Source organism: Akebia trifoliata, chromosome 3, assembly GCF_017979445.1.
Source record: "Akebia trifoliata isolate Shusen 1 chromosome 3, ASM1797944v1, whole genome shotgun sequence".
Lineage (NCBI taxonomy): Eukaryota > Viridiplantae > Streptophyta > Magnoliopsida > Ranunculales > Lardizabalaceae > Akebia > Akebia trifoliata.
In genome coordinates, this window is record NC_141377.1 from 9,771,539 (window position 1) to 9,794,577 (window position 23,039).

Here is a 23,039-nt window from a genome sequence, read left to right on the forward strand (position 1 = left end):
AATTTATGGGCTTATGCTGATATTTTCAAAATAGTGGATGAGTTAGAACCGATCTCGAGCGAGTTAATGTGAAATAATTCACATTGTAAAGCTTACCATAAAAAAGTTGTGATGATATGACGGCTCGTACACCCTTATCATAAAACTGTAGATCATTTGCCTCAGGATACACAAGAAAAATATTTATGATTATACATATCCCGAGGCAAACGATCTACAATTCTGTGACGTGGGTGTAGGGAGGTGGGTGTCAAAGGGGGGCATTAGAAAATCATTACACTAAGCTTTCCGACAATTCACATTGTAAATCCCTCTTCTTCATGAATGAATATCAAGATGACTCGGTAAGTCATCATGATCTTGGACTATTTTGATAATTTAATAAAACCTCCGACAAAAATGATGATATTATGCTTGCTCCTACAAAATTTAGGATTAAGTTCATCCTTGATTGAAAACCAATATCCTTTTTTTTCCAATCAATTTATGGTGATTTTTTTTCCACAATATTTTTTCGAACTTAAATTATTAAATTAAAATTTGGTTACAAAAGTTCAAGAAAGAAAATAAACGTTGATTTTCAACAAGGGGGTTACGTCTAATATTGATAATTTCGCGAGAGTTTTACTAAATTATATTTAAAAAAAATATTATTGTGAGAAAAGTAAAAAAATACTCCACGTGGCGACATGATTTTTAAACTCGGTATCGCGTCTCGTCTCGTTTAGCTACGATATCGAGTCATCTTAGACGAGTTTTCCGATATGTTTGAGACGTCTCGTGAGATAACTTTAAAAATTATACTGTGAGACGTAAAACTTGATCAAAAAATGACTTTGTGAGTTGGTCTCGTTCAGCTCTGATACTGAGTTAACTAGGGCGATATGTCTCGGTCTCGGACGAGTTTAAAAACCATGCGTGGCGATGCTGACAAGTATTTAAGATCGACATGTAAGAGATTTCCTCTTCTTTAACGTAGATCAATTAAATACAGGGGACAATGACCCAAAAGACCTATATTTTAAAAATATATATCAAAAAGTCCCTTATGAAAAAATATGGACTCTTTAATACTCATTTGATCAAATATTAATCTAAAAAAGATTTTTGAAGCGAAAATGCCGTAATTACTCTTTCAATGAATTTTGAGATTTAAAGAAATATGTTTATTTGAAAATATTTAAAGTAATCCTATGTTTTAAAATTAATGACATGCCTCTCGACTATGATCACCTCTTATATATATATATATATATATATATATATATATATGGGAAATGTTCAGCACCCTAAGTTTTACCACACACTTTAACAAACGTTTTTTGTCCTACATGGATTAGAAGTTTTGGAATGGGCTGATTTTTGGTGAGGATGATCTCTATGATTAGAAGATCATCCTCCCCAAAAATCAGCCCATTCCAAAACGTTGAGCCCCATGTTTACACGTTGAAAAATCATGGACCGTTCATTTTTTGTAAATCATTTTTGATGGGGTTAGAAGTTTTGGAATGGGCTGATTTTTGGTGAGGATGATCTCTACACCATAGAGATCATCCTCACCAAAAATCAGCCCATTCCAAAACTTCTAACTCATGTAGGACAAAACGGGTTTGTTAAAGTGTGTGGTAAAACTTAGGTTGCCGAACGGGACCCATATATATATATATATATAGATAATATTTATAAAAAATAATAATTTTAAATAATTAAAATATTATTTTTAAAAAATTCGACTTGAACATTCATCCAATTGATTCAACTAAATAATTAACAAGTCTACTTAAATAAGTCAAATAAAATTATATTGAATTTACAAATAGATTTTAATAAATAAAATTATATTAAATTTATAATATTAATAATAAATAAATTGATCATGTTTTTTATTTGAATTGATATATTTTTAGATTAAATCATTTTGTAAAAATGTTAAAATGGCATTTCAAGTATTTTTCTTAAAATATCTTGAGAAGATCCTTACTGTGTGACCTAAATGGTCCGTATCCATTTTTTAGGGACTAATCGGTACATATTTTCAATAAAGAGTCCCTCACGGTCATTGTCCTAAATACAATAAGCCAAAGTTACCGATTACGCATACAACATTTCATCTTGCTGAGAAAGAGAGGGAGACTTGAAGGGCAATAGTTTTCTCTGAAGAGGTAAGTTCTTCTTTCGATCTGTCTCTACTGATTTGATTATCAAATTCTTGTTTGAAGTTTTGATTGCGAGAATTACTGTTTAAGTCATCTCTCATTTGACCTAGAATTCTGAGAAACTGATATGCTTTTGTTCTTGTTTTCTGGATTTCTTTTGACCTAGGGTTTGTTTCATTTCATGAATATGTCTAGAGCTATTTACGATAAAGGATGTTGTGTTCTAGAGATAATTTCATATGTAGTTGTTTTTAAGGATTTTTGGTAATTTGTTTAGAACTCCGGATTTGATCTTTTTGGGGAAAATAATTTGGTCGTTCTTTCTTCATGGTTTGTCCAAATTTGTTCGCTTTGAGGGTTTATAAGTTTTATTTCATGTTTATAAGATGTCGATGGTGCTACGTGGTGTTTGAATTTCGTATAGTTTTGGTGTTCGTTTTCCCCTGTTTAGGAGAATTTATTTCGTTTTATGGCACACTTGAAAATCATGGCATCTTGGGTTCTTGTATTTTTTTCGTTAACTTTCTAGGTCTAAATATGTTCCCCTTAATCTAGATTGGGGTTCTGTGTTTTTGGGAATGTGTGAAGGCCATGTACATTTTTGTTTTAAAAATTACTTAAGTAGATTGTTTAAAATAGGGCTGCAACTTGGGCGGGCAAAACCCGAAGCTGCTGGATTGAACCCGACCTTGGATCATGTCTGGGCATAGGTAGCTTTGATTTTGGGTAACAAAAAAAAAAAAAAAAAAAATGCCCGACTCAAATCGGGTTGAGCGTGGGCATAGGTATCGGCCAACCCGATTTACCCATACCCAAACTTAATATGATTATAATTTAAAAATATTTCTTTTCTTGATTTCTTTCACACTCATAATTCATATTTCAATATATATGTTTTTGTTTATCTATATATCAAAACTAATTTAATTATTTTCATTAGATAAATAATCAATATTTGTTATTAATGTTTTGTTTTAAGTGGGGCCTTAAAGCATCCAAAATACGTTGGGGTTGTCAATGACATAGTGTTCCTTATAGAAAATGATGACTCCTTCAGAAAACTTAAGTTATTCAAGTTCTAATTCTATATTGTCATACAATGATTATATTATAATTTTAAATGTTTTCTTTTCTTGAAAGTTGTGATTATTAATAAAAATGATTATTTTAGTCTATCTTACTATTTTTCTTCTCTCTTTAAATTTTCTTATAATTTTATATATATATAAACTTTTGAAACACATTTTTAGAAAAAATAATCGTAAATTTTAAGTTATTTTACATGCCACTTATCTTTATATAAACCCTTACCAATACTAAATTACCTAGTATTAATGAGGAATGTATTAGCCTGACCAACCCGAACAACCCGACTTGGGTAAGGTTCGGGTTGAGCGTTTCATGCCTGAGGTAGGGTTGGGCAAGTTTGCTGGTTGGTGTTTGTTAAGTTTGGTTGGGTGGTGCAGGTTGATGATCCCCAATCCGGCCCAACCCGTTCGAGTTGCAGCTCTAGTTAAAAATCAACTTCTTAATGTTTTAAACTTATTTTATTCAAAGAAAAATATCCGTTTTAAACCCATGGTTTGACTTGGTGACTATGGCCTGGAAGACATCCCCTACAATAATAAGGTTTCATTTTTTAACTTGTCCAATAGGCCACAATTACTTCTGTATTTTATTCAGTGATTATTAATGATATCATACATAAAGATAGATGCCCTATTTTCTGTATGATATCCTTGTATTCAAAAGTCTTTGTAGTTTGGACGGTAGATTATCTTATGAACTAGGGGTGTGGATCAGCTGGCATGAACTCCTCCCATCAGTTGTATTCCAAGGAAGAAAGGAAAAAAAAGGAATTTTTTAAATTATTTTAATTATTTTAATTATAGGTTTAAAATGTGTGAAAATGTACTTCGATAAATACACATGTATATTAATCCATTGTAGGGTTTATTTTTTTGGGCAGTAGTCATTCATGGAATTAAGGGTGTTTTCTTTGAAGACTTTTTATTTAGATTCTCAAAAGGGAGTAATTTTTGGGTTCTGGTTCTTTTCCTTCTTTTCTTTGGTCCAGGTGGATTGTCTTGACCTCCTCCTATTGTATCTCTGTTTCTTTTCTAACAAGACTTACATATAAAAAATAGATGTGTATGCACTGGTTAAAGTTGTTTAAATAGTTACTGAAAACAACCGAAAAAGTATATCTTTAAAATTTTGTTGTAATTTATGTCAGATGATTCTATTTGTGTTTCGTATTACTATTCTATCAGTGAAGCATAATTTTTCCCCTGCTGACAACACACATTCATTTTTCTTTAATGTGTCTCAGTATTTTTTCTCCAATTATTTTGGAAAAGGATTTGCTGATGTAATTATATTTTTTTGCAGAGGCACACAACAGGAAAAGAAAATGTCTTGGAGGCACTCTCAACCAAGACCCCAGTCTAGGAGGAGAGCTCTAGAAAAGTGCAAGGGGAAAGGCAAAACTGAAAATGTGGTCTTAATCGATCTTGACAATGGTCATTTCCATGATGTTATTATGGTCGATGTTCCAGAATCTTCTCAACAGAGACTCCAGGATCCAAGTGTGACGGGGAACAAAAAAACATTGCCATCTAGGAGTGTTATAAGCATTGATGATGAAGAAAGTAGTGACGATGACAATCCTGGAAATGGTGTTGAAGGTGTGGGTGATGTTGATAGGCATGCTACCTCAAGCAAGACATATCATCCTTCTTCAAACCAAGCACAAGGTTCTGAAGAGCTAGATGGCAATGAATGCCAATTCATCCAAGAAAGAAAATTTCCTTTGAAATTATCAAAGTGCAAGCGAACCTACTCTAGAAAAACGCTCCCTAGGAATCATTTTGGTTTAAATCCAGTCTCTGAGAGTAGTTCATCTGAAAGTGACGGCTCTGATTGTGAGCTTATGAATGGTTCTTCTGGGAAAATCCGTGAACAATGGGAAAAAGCTGCTTCAAGGAAAAAATTGTTCACAGATGTCCTGAATGGTCAGGCTGGTTTAGAAGATCAGGTTAGTGCGTCTGGTTCCAGTAGTGATACTCAGAAAACTGTTGAAGTAGAAAATACAGTAGAACAACATGCAGAAGTATCTGTTTGTTCTAGTTCAAGCAATTCAAATGCTGAAAAAGAGGACCCATTAACCTCTGCTGCCACTGTTGGTGGCATTATGGAAGATCCTTTTTTCAAACCCGTGAGTAATGGCCCTGTAGGAGATTTGGGTAGAACTTTTGACCAGGATGTTCCATCACGATGTGAAACACGGTCACGGGATCAAACAAAATATTCTTATGGAAAGGTTGACGTTCAGGACCAAAGAAATGCTTTCCAAGGAGAATCTTCTTTTTGTCATACCAAATCGGGGAATGACTCAGGTGTTAATCATGGTGGAGCTAGTCTTCGAGCCGAAGAAGAACAAGTTCCTGGAAGAACATTTTGCTTCACTCCAAAAGAAGGTGAAGGACAATTCAATTATGAAAGATCTTGTTTTCAGGAGAAAAAGGAAAATATTGGAGAATATTGTGATTTTAACACTCAGACAGCTAATGACACACACTTAAATCATGCCAAAGCCAGTTTCCAGACTGAAGAGGGCTCTTTTTGGAAAACCCATGAGTTTTATGGAACACAGGTTAGTTATGATAGAGTTGACTCTGGGAACGAAAAAAGAGGGATTCGTCATGAGCCTTCTTTTCATAGCATTCACTCACCAAATACCGGAGAAAATGAAAGAGCTAGTTTTGAGGACAAAGAGAAACCAAGCTCTGGAGAACCTTCTTTTTGTCGTACTGAATCGGGGAATGACTCAGGTGTTTATCATGGTGGAGCTACTCTTCGAGACAAAGAAGAAGTTCCTGGAAGACCTTTTTGCTACACTCCTAATGAGGGTGAAAGACAATTCAACTATGGAAGATATTGTTCCCAGGAGAAAGAGGAAAATATTGGAGAATATTGTAATTTTAATACTCGGCCAGGGAATGACATGCCTTCTTTTCACAACATTCACCCACCAAATGACAAAGAGTATGAAGGATCTAGTTTTGAGGGCAAAGAGATACCAAGGTCTGGAGGACCTTTTTGTTGTACTGGATTGGGGGGTGACTCAGGTGTTAATCATGGTGGAGCTAGTCTTCGAGATCAAGAAGTTCCTGGAATACCTTTATGCTTCACCCCAAACAAAGGTTTCCAGGAGACAGAAGAAAATAATGAAGATTATTGTTCTTTTAACACTCAGCCGAGGCATGACGCACTCTTGAATCACTCCAAAGGCAGTTTCCAGGATGAAGACGCTTCTGTTTTCAACACCCAAGAATTGAACGAAACACATATTAGTTATGTTAGATCTAGTTTCGAGGACAAAGAGAAACAAAGCTCTGGAGAACCGTGTTTTTTTGACGCGCAATCATGTGGAAAAACAGAAATTAAACATTGTTCCACTCAATCACCGGATGAGACAGAAGTCGGTGATGAAAGACCAAGTCAGCAGGACAATGATAAATCAGTTTTGAGGGAGCAGTCTTTGGGCAATGCTAAACCAATTGAAACACAGCTTAATGATGGGCGAGGCTGTTTTAAAGATGAAGAGAAAGCGGTTCTTGAATCTCTGAGCAGCACTCAACCTCAGGAAGAAATTAGTTCCTTGATACATGCTCGAGATGGGAATGGTAGATCTGATATTCAAAACGATATAATTGGCGAAAGAGAAAAATTCAAGGAGACTGATGAATACAAGCGTGCTGCAGAAGAAGAATGGTTGTCCAGACAGCAGCAGTTACAAATTCAGGTTTATATCTCAATATGGTTTTGTTTCTTCTTAGTGAAACTGCATCATGACCATAACTGCTATCCTTCGATTAAATTAAATATTCTAAAGTAGATCACTTTATCTTTGCATTTTCCTTCAATCTGTTGTAATTCCATGGTTTCCAGACTACTCAATTTTGTTGGTTTTGGGATTGTGTGGTAGGCTTTTTATATTTTGTTTCCTTTTTTGTTTTTGTGTGAAGTTATACTAAAGTCTCAACCGAGTTTTTGAAATGGTCAGCCCTACATTGTTAAGCAGATGGCACTAATAGCTAGAAGAGAAGAAAAAGGATTTGGAAGGAAAAACCACCGGCTTTCTTTCTTATCATTCACTTTTCCTTGGACTTGTGAAACATGCAAGGAGCATCATGTGCATCTAGGAGTAGGAACTGAATTTCCACCCTTCCTAGATTCATTTATATTGATTGTAATAAAAAAAAAGTTGTCATTTTGAAAAGTCATAATCTTTAGGGCTAACTGAAGAGTCTTCACTGCATCTGCATCGTTCCTTTGGCACTAGTTGTCTAGATGATTCCTTATTATTTAGTTGTTGACTTGAACTTCAGACTGGTTAAAATTTTATCGATGGGACATCACATACCAAGCTGGTTGTTACTTCTCTAGTAGTGCAGATTTTTTTGTCATAGTTACAGAATTTTATTTAAAAAATTCAATTGAGATGAGCTAATCGGAAAAAAGAAAAAAGAGAGAAGAAAACAGCAACCAAATGCTCACATCTACATTGAAATATTACAAATCTATCCCCATCTCCCCATGAAGTCTGTAGGAACCAAATTTGAAAATTCCTTGAGATCAACAAAATAATCCTAATGATGGAGAAAATTACTTCAATATCCAAAGAAGCTCCGACCCAAATCTAACCCTTACCAATCCGATCCAAACCTGATCGAGGAATGCATAACGTAAGAGCTTATCCATCAGATAGGTGGTTTGGCCCTAAGTATTGGCCGACCCCCCTATCCATCAGATAGGTGGCTCAGTCCAAAGTAGTAGCTGACCCTCCTATTCAAGCGATAGGTGGCTCGGCCCTATGCTCAAGGTCTTCTTTTCCTCCCTCTGATCTTCTTCTCCTCTCTCTCACGATCCTCTCTATCTTTGATCTTCTTCTCCTCATACCATGTTCACACTACTCTAATTCGTCCCATGGGATAGCCCCTTTCAATTGAAAAACGAGAAAATATATTAGTACAAAGTCACATGAGGAGTGACATTTCTTGAGTCAACTCGAGAGCATAGTCACCAAGTCGGGGTTCGGGAATAAGTTGGCAAGGGAAAAAGTCGAAAAAAAAACGAATAAATCGGGAAAAGATCAAAATAGTGCTAAGACAATATATTTTTTTTCTATTAAGTGATGTTATCATTTATATCACAAATCCTATTTTAAATTTAATAATAAATGGTCTTTGAAAAAACCCTTTTTAAATAGCTTGTTCAACGAAAAAAAAAATCACATTTTTTTTAAATCGCAACTTTTTCAGAAGGTTGAGATAAAGTCGTGATTAAATCACTACTTTTTTGAAAAGTCGTGATTTAATCGGTAGTCTTTAAAATCATGATTTAAACACAATTTTTTGAAAAAGTTGGCATCCCAACTTTTACTTATTCTCAGCTATTCACTTATTTTCTTTATTTTTAATTGGGGTGTAATAAGTAAAATTTGAGATGCCAATAGAAACTTTCTAATTTATACCTGCTGACTTTCCAATGTTGCCTTGTATACTACTATATTATATGTATTACGATGCGTATCACACTCACTAATGGTCTGTTTATTATAGATTCTAGCTTTTACTTCAAACTTCTGTGTCTGGGAGAAGTAGAAGCCTTGCATCTAGGAGAATGTTGTCTGTTACAGAAGCTATAGAATTATTGGGCTTCGCACAAAAGCTTGAAAAGCCTGTTTGTTTCACAGCTTTTATTTGTTGGATTTTAGAATAATGACCAGAATGTCATTACATGTAAAAAAAACTGTAAAATGTAATATTTTGACAGAAACCTTTATAACTATTCATACAAATATATAAAAATATATAACATCAACCTGTCATCAACATATTTCAACCTATTACATGCCTTTAATCAACGATGTAGTAAAATTGCTACTATTAAAATAGTAATTAAAATAAAAACAAATATTACAAGTAAAATATTGTATCCTATCAGTGCATATCTCATATTCTTTTCCTTCTCTAGGTCCTTTATAAATTTTTTAACCAATGGATTATCGAAATCATTGGCCTTGATTTCATCTAGCTATAAAAATGAACCCTTGTGTTGCTGAAAAATAATAATTCATCTATATTAACAACTTGTTTATCAATTATAAAAAAGTAAATACAAATTAAATTGCATTCAATCATATCCAAAAGTACTTGCTAACATAGGCAACTTAAAAATATCCGTCCATTGTTTTCTTTCGTTTACAAAATAAATTGTTTCATAAGAAGACCACAAGAACAACGAGGACGTGCATAATGTACCATGAATACTACAAATACATCATAATTTACGAAATATGCGATCAAATCTATCTCAAAAGTATAGTGCAATGCATAAAATGTCATAAAAAATTATACATCAGTGTATCTGATAATGTCATATCAATAACAATAAAAAAAATCATCCTAAGCTTTGTCATAATCTGTATATAATACATTAACTATTGCATTTCTTGTCCTCTCTATGTTTACTCAAGCTCGATGATCTACTATTGGAGGGGTCATTCTCGACCTTTTCATGTATAACTTCTTCTTGCACTGTCTTCATCTTCAACGTTTGAACTTAGTATTTGCAATTGCATGTTTTCTTAAGAAGTTGTGAAGTGTCATGTAAGCCAAGATAATATCTTGTTGTGTGGTAAATTTGTAACAAAGCATTTGCTTCAACACTATCCATTTTGTGTTTAGAATTCCAAAACTTTGTTCAATGACGTTTCGGAGTGATGAATGCATATAGTTGTACAATTCTTTCTTTTTCCTCGTCTGTGACTCTCTCCTAAATCATGTAGGTGATATGTCGTACCCCGGTAAGGTGCGGGGAATCCATTCATCAACGGATATTCGAAGTCAATCAAATATTACTTACCTAAAAAAAATGAGAACCAATTAACTTATTAATTTTTATCCAAAATGCTATCTTTAATATTTAAATACTAACTTGTAGGATGATGTGGAAATCTAGACCCAACCTACCAATTATATTGAGTAACACACGAGAGTCATTAGTTAACCCCTCCAAACCAGTTACAACATGTGTAAATAACATATCAAATAAGCAAGTGATTATAACATTTTGTGTTATACCTTTGTGTTCTTGAAAACGATTTTTTTTCATAAACTAAATATGTGAATTGATATGTGTTTGAGAACGTATAGACATTACACAAAATGCTATGGCCACTTGTTCATTTGATATGCTATTTACACATGTTGTAGTTGGTTGGGAGGGGCAGCTAATGACTCTCGTGTGTTACTCAACACAATTGGTAGGTCAGGTCTAGGATTTCCACATCATCCTACAAGTTAGTATTTAGATATTAAAGATACTATTTTGAATGCTAATCAATAAGTTTATTGGTTATTATTATTTTTAAGTAAGTATTATTTGGTTGACTCCGTGTATCCGTTGATGGATGGATTCCTCACACCTTATTGGGGTACGACATATCACTTGCAAGATTTTAGGAGAGTTGTGGTCGAGGTCAAAGAAAGAATCGTACAAATATGTGTAAAGTTATTAAATGAAGTTTTGGAGTTCTAAAGACAAAATTGACAATGCTGAAACAAATGTCTTGTTACAAATTTACGACACAATGAGAAATTATTTTGGTTTGCATGACACTTCACAATTTTATAAGAAAACATACAATTGCCAATGTAGAGTTCAGATGCTTTGAGGGTGAAGACATAGTGGAAGAAAAAGAGGTGCGTGACGAGGTTGAGAATGACTCTCCAATGGTAGATCATCGAGTAACCATAGAAGGGAAAATGAATGCAGTAGCTGATGCATTATATGCAGATTATGACAAAACTTAGGATGATGTTTTTTTATTGTTATTGATATGGCATTATCAGACACAATGATGTATAATTTTTTATGACATTTTATACATTACATTATACTTTTGAGATAGATTTGATCACATATTTCGTAAATTGTGATGTATTTGTAGTATTCATGGTGCATTATGCATGTCCTCGTTGTTCTCGTGGTCTTCTTATGAAACAATTTATTTCGTATATGAAATAAAATAATGGGTGGATATTTTTTAGTTGCCCATGTTAGCAGGTAATTTTGGATATGATTGAATGCAATTTAAGTTGTATTTACTTATTTATAATTGATAAACAAGTTGTTAATATAGATAAATTATATTTTTCAGCGACATGAGGGTTAATTTTTATAGCTAGATGAAGTCGAAGCCAATGATTTTGATAATTCATTGGTTAAAAAACTTATGAAGGACCAAGAGAAGGAAAAAATGTTAGATATGCATTGATAAGATGTAATATTTTACTTGTAATATTTGTTTTCATTTTGATTACTATTGTAATAGTAGCATTTTTACTTCATCGTTAATTGAATGCATGTAATAGGCTGAAACATGTTGATAACAGGTTTATGTTATATATTTTTATATATTTCTATGAACAATAATCAAGGTTTTTGTCAAAATATTGCATTTTATAGTTTTTGTTTTACATGTAAGGGCATTTTGGTCATTATTTTAGAATCCAACAAATAAAAATATTGAAACAACCAGGCTTTTCAGGCTTCGATGCAAAGCCCAATACTTTTGCAGCCTCTATGATAGACAAGATTCTCACAGATGCAGCTTCCCAGACTCTCGGTTTTTACTTCTCCCAAGCACAGAATTCTGAAGTAGAAGTTGGAATGTGTAACAGATAGACCCAAGGTTTTTGTTTCTGTATACTGCAAAGATATTGATATGTTCTGTCTAGATGAAAAACATGATGTTGATGACCAAATGGTTAGGGACCTTCATTTGACATATGTGTGTTTGTTCTTTTGCAGGCAGAAGAAGCTAGACGGTTGAAGAGGAAAAAAAAAGCTGAGAGGCGTTTATTAGATATGGAGAGAAGGCAGAAACAAAGGTTGGAAGAAATGCGAGAAACGAAGAAGAAGGTTTGAATTTTCTCATGTTTCTTTCATTTTTTCCTTCCCTAGGAGCACCTTTCTTCCACTTTCTTGCATTACTCTTTTGTATTTTCCCCCCTTTGCTTGTGCCTTCTGTTTCCTTGCATTTCTGAGTTTTTTTTTTTTTGTGTGTCCCGGTTTAATTTTGTAGGACATGAGGATTACATTTTACCAATTTTATTAACGACTTTTATCTCTCCATATGTTCAATGATGCCAAATTCAGGATGAGGAGGCTATAAATCTGAAAGAGCAATTTCGTGTTGAAGTGAGGAAGGAACTTGATCAATTGGAAATGAAATACACTGATATGGCTTCACTGCTCCGTGGCTTAGGTATTCATGTAGGAGGTGGTCTCTATCCCATGCCACATGAGGTTAGTAGCTAGTGTTCTATCTTATTTCATCTTCTCTCTTCTAGGCATGTTTTGCACACAGGATAATGATTTCACTAGTATCAGTATTCAGTAGTTTATTGTTGCTGTTCTTATTATAGAAATTTTAGAAAATGCCATTAATGACAACTTTATGGTAATTATTTAAGAGAAATTATGTTATAGCTTTGGTGGTAAGTTCAAATATTGCTAGGGAAACCTAAGGTCCAGTAAATTGGATTAAGATGAAGAATAACTTATGGCCCCGATATGACATTAGATGTCAATATTTTTTGTTTGTTTTTTATTATTTTTTGTGTGTGTGTGTGTGTGTGTGTGGTGTGTGTGTTGGGGGGGGGGGGGGGGGTCTCTACTCCTTAGTTTAGGACTTCAAGTGCCAACCTTAATCTTGAGATGGAGCTGATAGAAAATTGGGGACAGCAGCTTACCAAAGCTATAACTCCCAAAACAAGAATCAAAATGAGTAGTTATTTTTGTTAATAGAACCATCTTGAAATATAGTTCATCTTTGGGGAAAAAAAAAAAAAAACTCCATTTGGAGTTGATTTAGTTGGGTTTTGAGTGTGATTTCTACCCGAGGTAAACAATCCAGATTGCTGAAAATTCCATTCATCTAGGTTCAAACATGTCATATTTTGTTTTTGCATCTAAAATGTCTTTTGTGTTTCCCTTTCACGTTTAGGGTAACTACAAAGGTTTTCCACACAAATGAGATTGATCGAAGAGCTTGTTTGAAAATTGACACGTTTCCCACATGGAACCTACATTTTGCCTCTAATTTTCCTTCCACATACCATCTCAACATTTTCAAAAGTCTTTTAAAATAGCCAAGTGCATAAAGTTATTTCCTTTTAAGGGAGTTTGTACAGATTTTTTAGTAGTATAATTATTTATTTCTTTTGTAGTGGGAGAATTTTAACAGGCAGTTGAGGTGGGCATGGTGTGGATGGTAGATGAATTTTAAAAGGGGAGAACAGAGAAAATTTGGGTTTAAGCAAATCAACTTTTTATAATATTTGACCTTCTAGTAAAAATATATTTAATGAAGGTGCAAATCTAATTGAGTTGGTAAAGGTGGGATGAGTGTTGATCATAGGACCTAGGTTCAAGTTATTGAACCCACCTTCACATTATTTTTTGATCGACAACGAAATTTATTGGTAAAGTGGTTGAGAAGACCAACTAAAAGATACAATTACAAAATCAAGGAGAATGGATTGAACAAGCCCAATCCCATTTAGGGATTGAACCCACCTTCACATTGACTACTAATCACTTTGCTTGCCTAGCAAAACATACACATACATGATAGAGTTTCCCCGTGCCATAAAACATTAAAAATATTAAAGTTGAAGGGGTATTATTAATATTTTTTTATTTTTTATTTTTTATTTTGGGGTTAAGGTGTTAAAAAGAGGAAAAATAATGAAGTTAGAGAGATTATTAAGAAAGAAGAGGGAGGGAGGGAGGGGGGGGGGAATACATTAAAGTTGGAGGGGTAAATTGGAAAATGATAGAATAAGAAAGAGATTAAAATTAAGGGTATCCTTGGAAAGACGGAGAAGAGAAAAGGCAAAATTTGTCCTTGAGATATGCTGTTTATGGGTGGTTGGTATTGGCATTGCTAGGCCTATTGCTATCGGGTTAACCCTGATTTCAACTCCACTAAGAAAACCTGTACATCATGGAATCATCGAAGCCATGACCTTGCACTTGGGTTTTTAAACTCTCAATTGGGTTTATATTATTTAGCCCTTATTTATTACAGGTATTAAGGGTCTGTTCTTTACAGAAGCCAGCTCTAGCTCTAGAAATTGGCTTCTGGAAGAAACAGAAACCCCAGAGCCTAAAAAGTCACATCCAACAGAAGTTTGTTCGTTACAGAAGCACATAAGCCATAAATTGATGTTCGTTTGACAGCTTTTTATTGTTGGATTCTGGTAAAATGATTAGAATATTCTTAATGTTGATAATGCACCCAGAATGCACAAAAAATGAGCAGAATACCTTAATAAATATATACTTACACTAAATATATATAAATATAATAAATTTATATTAAAAAATTATAAAAATAATTATTTTCAATTTAATAAATTTATAAATTTTATAATTAAATTGAAATTTTGGTAGCAACTCTTCTTAAAATGAACATATGATAAAGAAAATACCTGCATAATACATAATCCAACATCCACATAAAAATGAAGGTTGTTTTGGTAATAAAGTAGTGATGAATTGCTTTTGGTCTTGGTAGTAAAGTGAGAAGAATTTAAGAATGAATGTGTCAAGTCTTTTTGTGAGAGCTTGGCAGGAATTTATATTAATTACAAAGGTTTAATTACATAAAGGTCCTTATAAATAAGGATTAAATAAAAAGACTTACTACTAAGTAATTAAGATTAAAGAGCAACTACAGCAACAAACTAAATTATTTCCAATACTCCCCCTCAAGCTGGGAGAATATATCAACTAAGCCCAGCTTGACAAGATGAGAATTAGTGATGGATGGACCAACAGCCTTCGTAAGCATATCGGCAAGCTGATCTGAAGGAATGAAGACTGTCTGAAGATCACCAGATCGAATTTTCTCCCTAAGAAAGTGAATATCAACCTCAATGTGCTTAGTTCTTTTATGAAAAACGGAGTCAGAAGCAAGCATAATAACAGACTTGTTATCACAGAACAGAGTAGAAGACCCAGAAACAGGAAAATCCAACTCTCTCAACAGAGACCGAAGTCAAATTATTTCACATGTACCAAGGGCCATAGCACGATACTCCGCTTCAGCAGAGGAACGAGATACCACATTCTGTTTCTTACTTTTCCACGAGATAAGATTATTACCATAAAAAGTACAAAAATCAGAGGTAGATCTCCTATCTGTAAGAGAGCCAGCATAATTAGCATCTGTAAAACAAAATAAATGCGGCTGAGCAGTGGAAGAGTAGAAAAGTCCAAGACCAGGACTTGACTTCAAGTAGCGAAGAATGCGATAAACGGCATCAAGATGAGAGGTACGCGGAGTATGCATGAATTGGCTGATCACACTGACCGCAAAAGACAAATCTGGTCTAGTGTTAGTCAGATAGATCAGACGACCTACAAGTCTCTGATAAGAAGGGTCTGATAAAAGATCACCAGCATTAGCTTGAAGGCGATGATTCTGATCCATAGGAGAGGAAGCAGGACGACAACCAAGCATTCCAGTGTCTTGAAGAAGATCCAATGTGTATTTTCGCTGAGACAATGGTATACCACGGCAAGAACGAGCCACTTTTATTCCCAAGAAGTACTTGAGTGAACCTAAGTCTTTAACATAAAAAACATGACTCAATAGCGTCTTAACCTTATCAATCCATTATGCATCATCTCCAGTCACAATGATGTCATCTACATAGATCACAACAATGGTGCAACGACCATCCACTCCTCGACGAACAAAGCAAGTATGATCTGAGTGACATTTGAAAAACTCCATAGAAAGAATAATCTCCGAAAAACGCTGAAATCAGGTTCGCGGGGGCTACTTCAGATGATACAAAGACTTAAGAACGCGGCATACCTTTCCAGATACTCCCCCTGAAGACGAAACCCTGGAGGAGGGTCCATATAAATAACCTCAGTTAAATTACCATTCAAAAAGGCATTCTTCACATCAAGTTGGTGAAGTGGCCAGGAGTTGCACGCAGCTAGAGAGATAAGAAGACGAATAGTGGAAAGTTTGGCGACAAGAGCAAATATGGCACCAAACTCTTTCCCTGGGGTTTGTGTAAAGCCCTTAGCAACAAGTCGTGCCTTATACCGATCAACAGTACCATCTGCGAGATATTTCACGGTAAAGACCCATTTACAACTTACAGTCTGCACCCCAGACGGAAGAGAAACAAGTTCAGTCATAGCTTTTGTCCACTGAGGGTTTCGTAATGCCTCTGAGACAGATCGAAGAACTCGAATAGAATCAGTTCCGGCGAGATAGGCCTGATAAGAGGAAGAAAGACCCTGATAGGAAACAAACTGGGCAATAAGATGATCAGTAACACACTCCCGCTTACCTTTGCGAAGGGCAATAGGTAAGTGAGAGTTAGAAATAGACGGAATGAGAGTAGGGATATGTGTAGAGGTAGAAGAGGGTATACCTGAATTCAAGGAGGAGGTTGGCAAGGGTGGAGAGGGGTGAGGGCGACGAGTGTAGACCTGAAGCGGCGGAGAAGACGGAAGAAAAACTGGAGAAGGTAGCACAATAGAAGAATCCTGCAAAGTAGACGAATCCTGCAAAGTAGATGTAATATGATAGTATGGAACATTTTCAAAGAAAGTAACATCAAGAGTGTGGATGACACGGTGGGAAACTGGATCATAACACCTATACCCCTTTAGACATAGAGGAGTAACCCAAAAAGATGCATCGAATAGCTTTGTCATCCAATTCCGTACGATTGGGGGTTTTGTCCTGAACGAAACACGTGCACCCAAAGACACGAGGTGTAATAGGAAATAATGCTATCAGGTTGAAGAACATGAAGGGGCACTTGTCCCTGTAAGGTTCGACTTGGAACGCGATTAAGAAGAAAAGTCGCAGTAAGGATTGCCATATTCCAAAAAACTTTTGGAACATGCATTCCGCGAAGAAGACAACAAACAATGTTCATGAGGTGTCGGTTCTTGCATTCCGCTACCCCGTTCTGTTCAAGGGTATAAGGGCAAGTCAACTGGTGAAGCATACCATTTTCATGAAGATGAGAGCGAATACCATTAGATATATATTCTCTTCCATTATCAAACCTAAGGGATTTAACCGTGATATTATACTAAGTCTGAATCATTTTAAGAAAATTAACAAAAATTGGGAGCATCTCAGAACGTGAACGCATTAGATAAACCCAAGTGCAACAAGGGTAATCATCTATAAATGTAACATAATAGTGATGACCATTAAATGCAGTAACAGGGGAAGGCCCCACACATCAGAATGAACTAAATCAAATATGGCATTAGATCAATGCATACGTGGAATATAAGAAGTACGTGTGTGTTTAGAAAGTTCACACACAGAACATTGAAATTTATGCCCACTACAAGCAGTTTGTAAAGTAGGAAATAAGGTAACTGAGCAATTATGATATTTAGTAATACTGCTAACAGACAAAAGATTAAGAGATAGGTGAGGGACATGAAGCATAAAATCTAGAGAAATTTAAGAGGATAAAGGGATGATACCCTTGCTATGGATAAGTGTAAGAGATCCGTCAGCAAGGCGAACCTCCCTATGGGTGGTGGACAAAATAGAAGAAGTAAAGTGGCTAGACTCACCGGTCATGTGATCAGAGGCACCAGAATCAATAACCCATGTCAGAGGAGTGGAGCTAGACTGATTGACATTAAATACAGAATATATACCTGGAGGCGTAATACCCGAGACCGCAGTCGAAGAGGTATTAGTGTGAGATTGAATCTGATCCCGGACAATAGTGGCAATCTGAGTCTGTAGTTGTTGCAAGTCAATTGTGCCAAGTGAAGGAAGATCAGTAGATGAGGACTCCACTGTACCAGCACGAGGAGCAGATTGTCCCAAAGATGAAGTGGGGGTAGCTCGTGGTAACAAATGAGGATATAGTTGAAAGCAACGAGCCTTCTCATGACCAGGCTTCCCACAATGACTGCAAGTGAGGCCACTCCCTTTACCACGACCACGGCTACGATTCCCTGACCCAGAGGTACGAATGCCGGAGAAACTCGAGTTAGCAGCTAGGGCCATCTGATCTGTAGCTGGAGCAGAGAGAATGATAGGGACCTGAGTCTGAGGAGGAGCAATACTGCGACGACGCTCATCACTGTCAATGGTCGCAAATATCTCAAATAAAGAAGGTAACAGACTGGTGTTGAGGATCTGTGTTCGAAGTGTCTCAAATTATGGACGTAGACCCATGAGGAATTGGTAAGCTTGATGTCGAGCAATCCGTTTGACAACATAATCAGCTGCCTCTGAAGACAATTCAGCCATAGACTCAGTGAGAAAGTTCTTCCCAACGTGACTGAAGGTACTCAAAGTAATCGACTACACTCCTTGGGCAATGTCTCGATAAAGTTCATAAATCCTCGAATCATTCCTGGAATGTGCGTATGTCCTAGTAAGCGCCGACCATAAATATGGAACTGTCTCATAGTACATGAACATTGTATAAATGCGCTGCTCCATGGAATTAAACCACCACCCAAGGATAGTGCAGTTGTCGATTTCCCATGATTCAAATTTAGGATCAGTTAGAGGTGGTTTAGGAATTGTCCCAGAGAGCTATCCAGATTTCCCTCTACTCCCTAAAAAAAGACGCACAGATCGAAACCATGACTGAAAGTTCCGACCATCAAGAAGAGCGGTGGTAATACGTTGAGCTGAGGAGTTAGACCCAAGAATAGTAGCAGAAGTTGGAATTTCTCGTTCTGAAGACATTTTTTTGGTTTGAAGGGAGATCTGAATGAGAAATTATTGAAAAATTTATCAAAAAACAGGGTCCGAAGCCTGTTGTTGTACACGCAAGACTCAACTAAGAGTCCTAACAACCTACTGCTGTAATGGAAAACTCAAAAACCTTCACAAGGGCTAGAAACGTGATAGTTACTGCTATCACCAGGGTTCACTGATGTCGTAGGAACCTAAAGAAGAGTCCTACAAGTGCCGTATACTTCCACTAGGTCCAATAGACCTATCGCAAGACCAAATAGAGGCAACCCCTACTGTCGTAGGGAAAACTGGAAGCTCTTAGGGCTACCGCAAGAACAAACAGAAGCAGCAACTTTTGTCGGCTGCTTGTAGGACTGTCGCAGGATGAATTTGAAGCTTTTAACATTGTCGCAGGGCCAAATCAGGGTAAAACGAAGCAGCAGCTCCTGCCATCTGCTTGTAGGACTGTCGCAGGAGGAATCTAAAGCTTTTAGAGCTATCGCAGGACCAAATCAAACCAAAAACGGAGCAACAACTCCAGTCGCAGAACCAAATCAGGGCTCCTAGAGCTGTCGCAAGGTAACTCAGAAACTCTGGGCTGTCTCAGATCCAAAAAACGACAGAAACTCCAGTCCCAATATCGATTAGAAGCTCTAGGGCTTTCGTAGTAACTGTAGCACAAAGAACAGTCACAATTAGACTCAGTTGCTATTGCACACTAAAAAAGGCAACTGTTGTTGCGTAGAAATAAACTCTAGCATAGGGTAGAAGCACAACGCATTATTGCATCATGTGATAAAAACGTGAAGAAAAGAAAAAAAATTGAAATACCCCCAAAGGGGAGAAGATCGAATAAGATTGACTTAGGTTCGGGTTTAGTGAGCAAAGAGAGGAAGGAGAAAATTCCTTGGCTCTGATACCAAGAAGAATTTAAGAATGAATGTGTCAAGTCTCTTTGTGAGAGCTTGGCAGGAATTTATATTAATTACAAAGGTTAAATTACAGAAAGGTCCTTATAAATAAGGATTAAATAAAAAGACTATCACTACTAAGTAATTAAGATTAAAGAGCAACTACAGCAACAAACTAAATTATTTCCAATAAGTGGAAGGGTATTTTAGTAAAGATGAAGGTTATTTTGGTAATTCCTTTTTATTTTTAAGGTTAAGTTTGATTGGAAATTTGATTAAAGACGAAGGTTATATTGGTAAAGATGAAAGGTATTTTGGTAATTCTCTTTTATTTTTAAGGTTAAGTTTGGTTGGAAATTTGATTAAAGATGAAAGGTATTTTGGTAATTGGTTAAGATGAAGGGTATTTTGGTAATTCTATTTTATTTTTTAAAATTAAGTTTGGTTGAAAATTTGATTAAAGATGAAGGGTATTTTGGTAATTGGTAAAGATGAAGGGTATTTTGGTAATGCCCTTTTGTTTTTTAAGGTTATGTTTGGTTGAAAATTTGATTAAAGATAAAGAGTATTTTGGTAAAAATGAAGGGTATTCTTGTAAAGATGAAGGGTATTTTAGTAATCTCATTTCATTTTTTAAGGTTAAGTTTGGTTGAAAATTTGATTAAAGATGAAGGATATTTTGGTAACTATACTTAAACTATTTTATGTTTTGGCTTCCCACAAAAGTCATTTGAAGAAGTCCTTCTTGGGTGACTTCTTTTAGAAGCTATTTTTGGACTTTAATTGAAATCCACTGGAGTCAAAAAAGTCCAAAAGAACATCATTTATCTGGTTTTTTTGGCTTAAAAGCAAAAAAACTGGCTCTTAAAGTTGAAAAGAATAGGGTCTAAGGGTCTGTTCTTTACAGAAGTTAGTTCCAGCTCTAGAAATTAGTTTTTAGAAGTAGAAGCCCAGAGCCTGAAAAGCCACATCCAGCAGAAACTTGTTCGTTACAGAAGCACATAAGCCAAAAATTGATGTTTGGTTGACAGTTTTTTATTGTTGGATTTTGGTAAAATGACCAGAATACCTTAATAAATATATAACTACACTAAATATATATATAAAATAAATTTATATTAAAAAATTATAAAAATAATTATTTTCAATTTAAATAAATTTATAAATTTTATAATTCTATCAAAATTTTGGCAGCATCTCCTCTTAAAAATGAACGTATGAAATTTTCTTGATAAAGAAAATACCTGCATAATTTACAATTGTATCCACATAAAGAGGAAGGGTGTTTTGGTAATAAAGTAGTGATGATGAATTGCTTTTGGTCTTGGTAGTAAAGATGAAGGGTATTTGGTAATTCCTTTTTGTTTTTTAAGGTTAAGTTTGGTTGGAAATTTGATTAAAGATGAAGGGTATTTTGATAACTCCTTTTTGTTTTTTAAGGTTAAGTTTTGTTGGAAATTTAATTAAAGATGAAGGGTATTTTGGTAATTTCTTTTTGTTTTTTAAGGTTAAGTTTGGTTGAAAATTTGATTAAAGATGAAGGGTATTTTAGTAATCTCATTCATTTTTTAAGGTTAAGTTTGGTTGGAAATTTGATTAAAGAGGAAGGGTATTTTGGTAATTACATTTGAGTCATTTTACGTTTTTAACTTTACGCAAAAGACATTTTAAGAAGCCCTTCTTGGATGACTTCATTTAGGAGTTACTTTTGAGCTTCAATTGAAATTCGTGGGAGCCAAAAAAGTCCAAACGGACATCATTTATCTGGTTTTTTTTGGCTTAAAAACAAAAAAAATCTATATCATGAAGCTCAAACCAACAGGGCCTAACTTTTGACATTATCTATAGTATCCTATGAAGTCAATTTTTATTTTTATTTTATTTTTAAGATTTGCTCTTATTCTAATATTGCTTCGTTTATTGAATAATTTTATGATCATGGCAGGTAAATGTGGCTTATAAAAAAGCCTTACTAAAATTCCATCCAGATCGGGCGCCGAGAACTGATATACTTCAGCAGGTTGAAGCAGAGGAGAAATTTAAGCTTGTTTCCCGCTTGAAGGATAAGCTTCTGCCGGCATTGTGACGGAAATGTTGATACAACCTGTCTAGAATTTTGGTTGGTAGGTGTTACAATTTTTTAAATTGTCTTGGCTTCGAATTTTTCAGTAAAGAAGCCGTTACAAACTTAGCAAGCCTATCACCTTGTAGAGGGAAAATCAATCTTGTTTTGTCGAGTATAGCTGTATTTTTTCTCCTAACATTTCGGTTCAGGAAATTGATGTTTTAAAGTTGATTTAGTTCTGTTGTTTTCTCTGTAAAAAAGGGGTCTGTGGATGGAGTTTCATACTGATTAAGTTTTGTATGTGCTGCTGCTTTATGTTGTTTCTATATACTACTCCTAAATCAACAGAAGCAACAATGGTGCAACTGCTTTATCTTTGGTTATTCAACTTGGCTTTGATGATGACGAAGGATGACAAAGAGATCGATTGATCGGTAATCTCACAGATCCAATAAGAAACTTTCAAACCAGATGCTAGGATTCGACTGCCCATCATCCAATCTTTAATGGATTCTTGGATGATTCACAACCAAATCAAGAATTCAGAGCGACAAGTATTATACATCTTGCTTGTTTACTAATACGTATGTTAATTTAAGTGTGTTCATATCTACTGTGTTCTTTTTGATCTTCCTCTCCGTTTATCTAGAATTTGAGTTTTCAACTTGCACACTCTCTAATGGGGCTGTAATCAAGATTTTGTTGACGTTTCAGTTATTGAACATCGCTGTTGTTTTATTGTCAGTTGAACCTTCAGTTTCATATTGAAGAATGAAAATATGAACCTTGTTGGGCTGAATTTATATTCAAATTTAACCCAATTAATTTCAGATTTTACAAGAATTTTATGGCATTTCTTTGATAAGTTGAGGCTGCCATGCTCTCCACCAACCAATAATTCATCAAAGCTGGTTTTTTTTTTTTTTTTTACTTGAATACTTACGTAGAATACATAAACTGCATACCACATTCTTGGCATGTTGGGATGTCCGATTGACCCGACGGAGTAGAGTATCCATTTTGTAATAATACTTGTCCACAATGGATACACAATGATCTGAGCACCA

At 35.2% G+C, this 23,039-nt stretch overlaps 1 protein-coding gene across 2 annotated transcripts; it reads left to right on the top strand.

Annotated features, from left to right (window-relative positions):
• The first annotated feature begins 2,013 nt into the window (after nucleotides 1–2,013).
• On the top strand, nucleotides 2,014–22,750 carry LOC147405937 (uncharacterized). 2 transcript variants are annotated; one of them, XM_086433834.1, is made up of 6 exons: nucleotides 2,014–2,162; nucleotides 4,548–6,963; nucleotides 12,039–12,149; nucleotides 12,387–12,536; nucleotides 21,853–22,030; nucleotides 22,321–22,750. In XM_086433834.1, the coding sequence occupies exons 2-5, from the start codon at nucleotides 4,570–4,572 to the stop codon at nucleotides 21,991–21,993; spliced, it is 2,796 nt and encodes a 931-aa protein (XP_086289960.1). In that variant the 5' UTR covers nucleotides 2,014–2,162; nucleotides 4,548–4,569; the 3' UTR covers nucleotides 21,994–22,030; nucleotides 22,321–22,750. The 2 variants fall into 2 exon arrangements, with proteins under 2 accessions (XP_086289960.1, XP_086289959.1); XM_086433833.1 differs by lacking the exon at nucleotides 22,321–22,750 and having other exon boundaries at nucleotides 21,853–22,272.
• The last annotated feature ends 289 nt before the right edge of the window (nucleotides 22,751–23,039 follow it).